The sequence below is a fragment of the Hemiscyllium ocellatum genome, chromosome 9 (assembly GCF_020745735.1).
Source record: "Hemiscyllium ocellatum isolate sHemOce1 chromosome 9, sHemOce1.pat.X.cur, whole genome shotgun sequence".
NCBI lineage: Eukaryota > Metazoa > Chordata > Chondrichthyes > Orectolobiformes > Hemiscylliidae > Hemiscyllium > Hemiscyllium ocellatum.
The window spans coordinates 114,783,904-114,794,148 of NC_083409.1; the positions used below are offsets into that span (position 1 = coordinate 114,783,904).

The 10,245-nt window shown below is 58.9% G+C and overlaps 1 protein-coding gene across 1 annotated transcript in view; it reads right to left on the minus strand.

Annotated features, from left to right (window-relative positions):
- Positions 1–3,983: 3,983 nt before the first annotated feature.
- LOC132818572 (netrin-G1-like) overlaps positions 3,984–10,245 on the minus strand; it is a 43,555-nt gene continuing 37,293 nt past the window's right edge. Inside the window, exons 4-6 of the mRNA XM_060829629.1 lie at positions 6,805–6,999; positions 5,520–5,654; positions 3,984–4,213 (exon numbers count right to left, since the gene is read on the minus strand). Of these exons, the coding sequence (XP_060685612.1) occupies positions 3,984–4,213; positions 5,520–5,654; positions 6,805–6,999 (560 nt within the window). The remainder of the gene's footprint in view (positions 4,214–5,519; positions 5,655–6,804; positions 7,000–10,245) is intronic.

A 10,245-nucleotide genomic window follows, 5' to 3' on the forward strand; every position in this document is an offset into this window, starting at 1 on the left:
GCACTGTCCGAGGGTCAGTGCTGAGGGAGTGCCGCACTGTCAGAGGGTCAGTGCTGAGGGAGTGCCGCACTGTCAGAGGGTCAGTGCTGAGGGAGTGCCGCACTGTCAGAGGGTCAGTGCTGAGGGAGTGCCGCACTGTCAGAGGGTCAGTGCTGAGGGAGTGCCGCACTGTCAGTGGGTCAGTACTGAGGGAGTGCCGCACTGTCAGAGGGTCAGTACTGAGGGAGTGCCGCACTGTCAGTGGGTCAGTACTGAGGGAGTGCCGCACTGTCCGAGGGTCAGTGTTGAGGGAGTGCCGCACTGTCCGAGGGTCAGTGCTGAGGGAGTGCCGCACTGTCAGAGGGTCAGTGCTGAGGGAGTGCCGCACTGTCAGAGGGTCAGTGCTGAGGGAGTGCCGCACTGTCAGTGGGTCAGTACTGAGGGAGTGCCGCACTGTCAGTGGGTCAGTACTGAGGGAGTGCCGCACTGTCAGAGGGTCAGTACTGAGGGAGTGCCGCACTGTCAGTGGGTCAGTACTGAGGGAGTGCCGCACTGTCCGAGGGTCAGTGTTGAGGGAGTGCCGCACTGTCCGAGGGTCAGTGCTGAGGGAGTGCCGCACTGTCAGAGGGTCAGTGCTGAGGGAGTGCCGCACTGTCAGAGGGTCAGTGCTGAGGGAGTGCCGCACTGTCAGTGGGTCAGTACTGAGGGAGTGCCGCACTGTCAGAGGGTCAGTACTGAGGGAGTGCCGCACTGTCAGTGGGTCAGTACTGAGGGAGTGCCGCCCTGTCCGAGGGTCAGTGCTGAGGGAGTGCCGCACTGTCAGTGGGTCAGTACTGAGGGAGTGCCGCACTGTCAGAGGGTCAGTACTGAGGGAGTGCCGCACTGTCAGTGGGTCAGTACTGAGGGAGTGCCGCACTGTCCGAGGGTCAGTGTTGAGGGAGTGCCGCACTGTCCGAGGGTCAGTGCTGAGGGAGTGCCGCACTGTCAGAGGGTCAGTGCTGAGGGAGTGCCGCACTGTCAGAGGGTCAGTGCTGAGGGAGTGCCGCACTGTCAGAGGGTCAGTGCTGAGGGAGTGCCGCACTGTCAGAGGGTCAGTACTGAGGGAGTGCCGCACTGTCAGTGGGTCAGTACTGAGGGAGTGCCGCACTGTCCGAGGGTCAGTGTTGAGGGAGTGCCGCACTGTCCGAGGGTCAGTGCTGAGGGAGTGCCGCACTGTCAGAGGTTCAGTGCTGAGGGAGTGCCGCACTGTCAGTGGGTCAGTACTGAGGGAGTGCCGCACTGTCAGAGGGTCAGTACTGAGGGAGTGCCGCACTGTCAGTGGGTCAGTACTGAGGGAGTGCCGCACTGTCGGAGGGTCAGTGCTGAGGGAGTGCCGCACTGTCCGAGGGTCAGTGCTGAGGGAGTGCCGCACTGTCCGAGGGTCAGTGCTGAGGGAGTGCCGCACTGTCCGAGGGTCAGTGCTGAGGGAGTGCCGCACTGTCCGAGGGTCAGTGCTGAGGGAGTGCCGCACTGTCCGAGGGTCAGTGCTGAGGGAGTGCCGCACTGTCCGAGGGTCAGTGCTGAGGGAGTGCCGCACTGTCCGAGGGTCAGTGCTGAGGGAGTGCCGCACTGTCCGAGGGTCAGTGCTGAGGGAGTGCCGCACTGTCCGAGGGTCAGTGCTGAGGGAGTGCCGCACTGTCCGAGGGTCAGTGCTGAGGGAGTGCCGCACTGTCCGCGGGTCAGTGCTGAGGGAGTGCCGCACTGTCCGAGGGTCAGTGCTGAGGGAGTGCCGCACTGTCCGAGGGTCAGTGCTGAGGGAGTGCCGCACTGTCAGAGGGTCAGTACTGAGGGAGTGCCGCACTGTCCGAGGGTCAGTGTTGAGGGAGTGCCGCACTGTCCGAGGGTCAGTGCTGAGGGAGTGCCGCACTGTCAGAGGGTCAGTGCTGAGGGAGTGCCGCACTGTCAGAGGGTCAGTGCTGAGGGAGTGCCGCACTGTCAGTGGGTCAGTACTGAGGGAGTGCCGCACTGTCAGAGGGTCAGTACTGAGGGAGTGCCGCACTGTCAGTGGGTCAGTACTGAGGGAGTGCCGCACTGTCCGAGGGTCAGTGCTGAGGGAGTGCCGCACTGTCAGTGGGTCAGTACTGAGGGAGTGCCGCACTGTCAGAGGGTCAGTACTGAGGGAGTGCCGCACTGTCAGTGGGTCAGTACTGAGGGAGTGCCGCACTGTCCGAGGGTCAGTGTTGAGGGAGTGCCGCACTGTCCGAGGGTCAGTGCTGAGGGAGTGCCGCACTGTCAGAGGGTCAGTGCTGAGGGAGTGCCGCACTGTCAGAGGGTCAGTGCTGAGGGAGTGCCGCACTGTCAGAGGGTCAGTGCTGAGGGAGTGCCGCACTGTCAGAGGGTCAGTACTGAGGGAGTGCCGCACTGTCAGTGGGTCAGTACTGAGGGAGTGCCGCACTGTCCGAGGGTCAGTGTTGAGGGAGTGCCGCACTGTCCGAGGGTCAGTGCTGAGGGAGTGCCGCACTGTCAGAGGGTCAGTGCTGAGGGAGTGCCGCACTGTCAGAGGTTCAGTGCTGAGGGAGTGCCGCACTGTCAGTGGGTCAGTACTGAGGGAGTGCCGCACTGTCAGAGGGTCAGTACTGAGGGAGTGCCGCACTGTCAGTGGGTCAGTACTGAGGGAGTGCCGCACTGTCCGAGGGTCAGTGCTGAGGGAGTGCCGCACTGTCCGAGGGTCAGTGCTGAGGGAGTGCCGCACTGTCCGAGGGTCAGTGCTGAGGGAGTGCCGCACTGTCCGAGGGTCAGTGCTGAGGGAGTGCCGCACTGTCCGAGGGTCAGTGCTGAGGGAGTGCCGCACTGTCCGAGGGTCAGTGCTGAGGGAGTGCCGCACTGTCCGAGGGTCAGTGCTGAGGGAGTGCCGCACTGTCCGAGGGTCAGTGCTGAGGGAGTGCCGCACTGTCCGAGGGTCAGTGCTGAGGGAGTGCCGCACTGTCCGAGGGTCAGTGCTGAGGGAGTGCCGCACTGTCCGAGGGTCAGTGCTGAGGGAGTGCCGCACTGTCCGAGGGTCAGTGCTGAGGGAGTGCCGCACTGTCCGAGGGTCAGTGCTGAGGGAGTGCCGCACTGTCCGAGGGTCAGTGCTGAGGGAGTGCCGCACTGTCAGAGGGTCAGTACTGAGGGAGTGCCGCACTGTCAGAGGGTCAGTGCTGTGGGAGTGCTGCACTGTAGGAGGGTCAGTGCTGAGGGAGTGGGCACTGTCAGAGGGTCAGTACTGAGGAAGTGCCGCACTGTCAGAGGGTCAGTGCTGAGGGAGTGGGCACTGTCAGAGGGTCAGTACTGAGGAAGTGCCGCACTGTCAGAGGGTCAGTGCTGAGGGAGTGGGCACTGTTGGAGGGTCAGTTTTGAGGGAGTGCCGCACTGTCAGAGGGTCACTACTGAGGGAGTGCTGCACTGTCAGAGGGTCACTACTGAGGGAGTGCTGCACTGTCAGAGGGTCAGTGCTGAGGGAGTGCTGTCGATTCAGAATTGTTATATTTTATACTGAGATGTTGTCTGCTCTCTCAGGTTGATGTAAGGAGTTCTATCGTGGTTTGAAGTAGAGCTGGCGTGGTGTCCCGGAGAGTCCTAATGAGATTTATCTCTTAAACAACATCACAGATAATCGCATCATCAACACATTGTCATTAACTGAAAAGTCCTTCGTTGGCTGGAAAATGCTGTGTGCCGTCCTGAGCTGGCCAAAGGTGCTAGTTCAATGCAACTGCTTTGTCTCTTTGTCTCTGAGCTGACCACAGGCTGGGTGTGGTTGGAGAATGGAGATGAGCTGCTGTCCCAGTTTCCCCGGGGTAATCCCTCACTCCATATCCCAGTGATTCCTGGCTGCCTCCACAATCTGGGATACACTCAGCCTTCGTTCCAGTTGGTTTTCCCGGGATTGGCCAGCTGAGGGGAGGGATGTGTGTTTTCACAGTAAAGCCTGGATTCGGCTGTTGCTCCCTGCACCTTCCTGGGTGGGTCCAGGGGCTGGCAGCTGCTCACAGGGCCCCATGGTCATTGACAGTGATGAGGAGGGCAGGAAGGGAGAGCAGCAGGTGGGTGAAGCTTGGATCTTGTGGTGACTGTGAGACACAGGCACCTGTTCCCTTCTTGCATTGGTGTTTCTCACACAACAGCCCTGTGTACGGAGGGAGACACAGACACCTGCCATTGTCCTCACACACTCCCCCGTTCTCACACCGGGTCAGGACGTTATCACAAACTCTCGCTGCAAGGAAACAGAGAGCTCTGCTCAATGACAATCTCCCCAAGTCACAGACGGTTTCAATACCCCCCACTGCCCAGCTCCCATCGACAAACATCCACACCCCGAGAATCCAACAAAGGACAGTCGGACACACATTATAAAGAGAAGGCCAACAGGGAAGCAAAGGAACAAGGGGCACAGAAAGGTAAACGATGGACTGAAATGATCCCAGAATAGAAACTGAAACTGGGAAGGAACCCACAACAAGAGCCAATCAGGAGGGGGGGGGAACGGGGGGGGGGGGGGGGGGGGGGGGGGGGGGGGGGGAGAGTGGGGGGGAGAGTGACCAACATGCTGCACCCACCTGGGGGGGACGGGGGCGGGGGGGGGGGGGGGGAGAGTGAGTGGGGAGAGAGAGTGAGGGAGGGCGAGAGAGTGAGGGTGAGGAGAGATGGAGCTACTGAGGGTTCCATCGATAACCTCTCAGATCTCAGCAGAGATCTCTGAGAAGGCGTTAGTGCTCTCAGTATTGACAGACCGAGGGTCTCGGTGGCTGAGAGATCAAAGGGAGAGACTGAAATAGACATTTAAGAACAAAAGGGGAGATGACAAACCAAAGTAAAAATCATCTAAGCCTGGCTCTGATCGATTCAATCAGTGAATTTTAATGGAGTTTGGGGAGAAATGGCAGGTAGATTCCTGACAGATTTCTAACGGGTTCCTGGGAAAGGGGACAGTGCACAGAAAATGGCAGAGACTGAGGGGGATTCCTGTATTTCAAAAGGGACAGAGAACAATCCTGGGAATTATAGATTCATGCAGGGAACGTCAGGGAGAGGGAAGCTGAGGGAAAACTTCCTCAGAGAAATCCCAGAAAAACCTGGAGCAACAGCAAGAGCAGCCAAAAAAAAAAGCAACTTCCAAAAAGGAAACAAATGCGAGAGGAAGCAGATTAAACTCTCTGAAGAGGAATAGCGAGGGTCGATCAGGGGAATGTGGTCGATGTGGTGTATTTGGACTTTTAAATAACCTTTGAATAGGTGCTGCAGAGTGAGCTCATGGGAAAGGTGAGATTGTGAGGAGCAGAATGGACAAGATTCAGGAAGGTGACCAGTAACACTGACCATGGGGCGATGGGACAAGGTGGAAGATGAAATGTTGACAGAGACTGAGCACAGCCCTGAGCATCGTGCTTGAGGAAGGATGTGAGAGCCTTGGAGAGGGTTCTCTCACTCAGCCAGTTACTCTGCTTTCAGACCCTGTGCTGCCTCAGAGACACAAAAGGCAGGATGGAGTGAGGCCAGCACCTGGGGGGATCAGTACTGACCTCGACAGCCCCTGTGCCAGTAATATCCAGGTAAACACTTGTCACATTTGGGCCCCGTCACTCCAGCCTTGCAGTCACAATACCCCGTGTCATTACAGCGTCGATGTAGAGAGCCATCAGGGTTACACTGACAGTCTGTAAGAACAAGACAACACACAGACACACTGCACATTGTACCCAGAGATTACTGAGTTAACACATCAACACTAACTCAGCAACACCACTGACTGAGAGGCAGGACAAGGGACCGTCAGACGCTGGGACAAACACACCTCTCCAATCCTTTACAAACTGTTTCAGTGCTGTCCCCACTGAGTGCACACAGCCCGGCTCCCACTGTTCCCATAAGCTGCACAGATTCCCAACGCCAGGAAAAGCAAATATTGGCTTCAATGTCCCAGGATCGAGTTCACCAGCAGACAGGAGAGACCTAACTGTGTCAAACCATCGCTCCCACATTTCTGTCTCCATGTGAGAAACAGGCGGGAGATGCACTGGAGAGCAGAGGGGGGGTGGGGTGGGGGGGGGGGGGGGGGTGGGGGTAGGGGGAGTGAGATTGACAGAGACACCCCGGAACAGAGAGGCTCTGATGGTGAGGAAAGGTTGGACAGGCAGGAGGCTGGTCACTCCTGGAGAGACACAGCGGAGACTCTAACCTGAAAGACGAGGGGGTGGGGTCACTGGAAGATCGACAGAAGATGTTCCACCACCTCCACCCTCTCCCCCCCCCCTTCCCCACCAACTGTGTTGGGGAGGTCAGACTCAGGGTCATCAACATCAGACAATCCCTAATAAATCCCAACGGGAATTACAGAGAAACATCTTCCCACAGGGAGGCAGGGGGAATGTAGGACTCACTCCCAGGAGGGGATTGTGGGGGGAAGCAGGACACCAGGGAAAGGCCTGACCAGGCCCCTCTGGGGAGTACTCTGGACCAGGGGGGGTCAGGGCTTAACAATGTGTTGCTGGAAAAGCGCAGCAGGTCAGGCAGGGTCACAGGAACGGGAGAATCGACGTTTCGGGCATAAGCCCTTCATCAGGCCTGGGGTGTGGGGGAGGGGGAGGGGGAGGGGGGGGTCAGGCCGGATTTGGGGGAGGGGGAGGGGAGTCAGACCTGGTTTGGGGGAGGGGGGTAAGGGTCTGGGTGAGTGTCTGGGTGGGGGTGCGGGCGGGGGTCCGGGTGGGGGTCCGGGTGGGGGTGCGGGCGGGGGTCCGGGTGGGGGTCAGGGCAGGGGTCTGGGTGGGGGTCAGGGCGGGGGTCAGGGCGGGGGGAGCAGGCACTGACCTAAGCAGACGTTGTGGTGGTGGAGCTGAGCTGAAGGGTTCCGATGGTAACCCCCGCGGCACAAATGGCAGTGTCGCCCCCGGGTGCGGTGTCTACAGCTCACACAGACAGCAGCACGGAACAGCAGCAGGTAACTGCACCGCATCGAGTGTCCGAAACACTGACACACTTGGGAGGAAAAGACAGACAGGGTAGCTGCAGCTCAGACTGGGGGGGGGGGGGAGAGAGGGGAGAGAGGGGGGGAGGGGGGAGAGGGGAGAGGGGGGAGAGAGGGGGGAGGGGGGGGAGAGAGTGACCAACATGCTGCCTGGGGGGGACAAAGGGGAGGGGGGGAGAGAGAGAGGGTGGGGAGAGAGAGTGAGGGAGGGAGAGAGAGGGTGGGGAGTGAGAGTGAAAGAGGGAGAGAGAGAGAGGGAGGGAGAGAGAGGGTGGGGGAGAGAGTGAGGGAGGGAGAGAGAGGGAGGGAGAGAGAGAGGTGGGGAGGGGGAGAGAGAGTGAGGGAGGGAGAGAGAGGGTGGGGAGGGAGAGAGAGGGTGGGGGAGAGGGGGCAGAGTGACCAACGTGCTGCACCGACCTGGGGGGGACAGAGGGGAGGGTGGGGAGAGAGAGTGAGGGAGGGAGATAGAGGGTGGGTGGGGAGGGAGAGAGAGTGAGGGAGAGAGAGGGGGAGAAGGAGGAAGGCAGAGGAGGGAGGCAGAGCAGGAAGGGGAGAGAGAGGAATAAGGGAGAGATAGAGGAGGACTTTGAGAGCAGGAGAGAGAAAGAGAGAGAGAGAGATGGGAAGATGGAGAGAAAGAAGGTGTGAAGGAGTGAACGGGTCGACAGGGAGTGAGGGAGAGACAGGAGAGTGTGAGGGGGAGAGAGATGGAGAACCATGTGAGTGATGGGGATGGGGGGGTGTGAGGGAGGGGGGTGTGAGTGAGGGGGTGTGAGTGAGTGATGGGGAGGGGGGGGGTGAGGGAGGGGGTGTGAGTGAGTGATGGGGAGGGGGGGTGTGAGTGAGGGGGTGTGAGTGAGAGGGGTGTGTGTGAGTGATGGGGAGGGGAGTGTGAGTGAGGGGGTGTGAGTGAGTGTTGGGGAGGGGGGTGTGAGTGAGGGGGTGTGAGTGAGTGATGGGGAGGGGGTGTGAGGGAGGGGGGTGTGAGTGAGTGTTGGGGAGGGGGGTGTGAGTGAGGGGGTGTGAGTGAGTGATGGGGAGGGGGGCATGAGTGAGGGGGTGTGAGTGAGTGATGGGGAGGGGGGTGTGAGTGAGGGGAGTGTGAGTGAGGGGGGTGTGAGTGAGGGGGTGTGAGTGAGGGGGGTGTGAGTGAGTGATGGGGAGGGGGGTGTGAGTGAGGGGGTGTGAGTGAGTGATGGGGAGGGGGGTGTGAGTGAGGGGGTGTGAGTGAGGGGGGTGTGAGTGAGGGGAGTGTGAGTGAGGGGGGTGTGAGTGAGTGATGGGGAGGGGGGTGTGAGTGAGGGGAGTGTGAGTGAGGGGGGTGTGAGTGAGTGATGGGGAGGGGGGTGTGAGTGAGGGGGGTGTGAGTGAGGGGGTGTGAGTGAGGGGGTGTGAGTGAGTGATGGGGAGGGGGGTGTGAGTGAGGGGGGTGTGAGTGAGTGTTGGGGAGGGGGGTGTGAGTGAGGGGAGTGTGTGAGGGGAGGGGGGTGTGAGTGAGGGGGGTGTGAGTGAGGAGAGTGTGAGTGAGGGGAGTGTGAGTGAGGGGAGTGTGAGTGAGGGGGGTGTGAGTGAGTGATGGGGAGGGGGGGTGTGAGTGAGGGGAGTGTGAGTGAGTGATGGGGGGTGTGAGTGAGGGGAGTGTGAGGGGGGGTGTGAGTGAGTGATGGGGAGGGGAGTGTGAGTGAGGGGGTGTGAGTGAGTGATGGGGGGTGTGAGTGAGGGGAGTGTGAGTGAGGGGGGTGTGAGTGAGTGATGGGGAGGGGGGTATCCCTGAGGGGGGGGCAGTGACAGACAGCCATCAGACCCCTGACCCATTCTCTTCACACTCCATCAGCAGGTGGGAAGCAGATGGTCCCAATCCTCGCTCAGGCCTCGAGGTTGAGAGGTTCGGGTCCAGGTCACTGACACTGAACATAGAACACAGAACATTACAGCTCAGTACAGGCCCTTCGGCCCCTCGATGTTGTACCGACCTGTGGAACCAATCTGAAGCCCATCCAACCTACACTATTCCATCCTCATCCAGATGTTTATCTAATGACCATTTAAATGCCCTTAAAGTTGGTGAAAGTGAGGGCTGCAGATGCTGGAAACCAGAGTCTAGATTAGATCAGAGAGGTGCTGGAAAAGCACAGCAGGTCAGGCAGCATCCGAGGAGCAGGAAAATCGATGTTTCAGGCAAAAGCCCTTCATCAGGATTGATTCAATCGCGATAGACTCATTCCTGATGAAGGGCTTTTGCCTGAAACGTCGATTTCCCTGCTCCTCGGATGCTGCCTGACCTGCTGTGCTTTTCCAGCAACACTCTGATCTAATCTAGACTTAAAGTTGGTGAGTCTATTCCTGTCACAGGCAGCGCGTTCCCCGCCCCTACTACTCTCTGAGTAAAGAACCTACCTCTGACATCTGTCCTATATCTATCACCCCTCAGTTTAATGCTCTGTCCCCTCGTCCTCGCTGTCCCCATACTTGGAAAAAGGCTCTCCCTGCCCACCCTATCTAACCCTCTGATTATCTTATACGTCTCTATTAAGTCACCTCTCAATCTTCTTCTCTCCAACGAAAACAGCCTCAAATCCCTCAGCCTTTCCTCATAAGACAGCACGGACCCTGGCACCTGGGAGACAACACGCCAACCGTGAGTCTCTCTCGTCCCCACAGAACCTCCTATCTGTCCCCCTGAATGTGGAGTCCCCAATGACCACTGCTCTGCTCCTCTTCCCCCTTCCCCTCTGAGCAGCAGGGACAGACTCTGTGCCAGAGCCCTGTGCCTCACTGCTTTCCCCCGGTAAGTCGTCCCCCCCAACAGTATCCAAAACGTTATCCTTACTGTTGAGGGGAACAGCCACGGGGGATCCCTGCACTGCCTGCCGGTTCCCTTTCCATCCCCTGACTGTAACCCATCTCCCTTTCTCTTGTACCTGAGGTGTGCAAGTGAGGGGGGATGTGAGGGAGGAGGGTGTGAGTGAGGAAGTGAGGGAGGTGTGAGTGAGTGATGGGGAGGGGGGTGTGACGACCTCCCTGTAACTCCTCTCAATAATCCCATCTGCTTCCAAATGTCCCACATCCCAAATGGTGCTGTAGCAGAATCACAAATCCTGAAATTCTGAGGAGTTAGGGTAACTCTGGGGAGAGGTCAGGTCACTCTTGGTCAGTTAGGGTCACTCTTGGTCAGTTAGGGTCACTCTCGGTCAGTTAGGGTCACTCTCGGTCAGTTAGGGGAATTTTAGAGTCATAGAGAAGTGCAGCACAGAAACAGACCCTTTTTCTGGGGGTCTATCCCG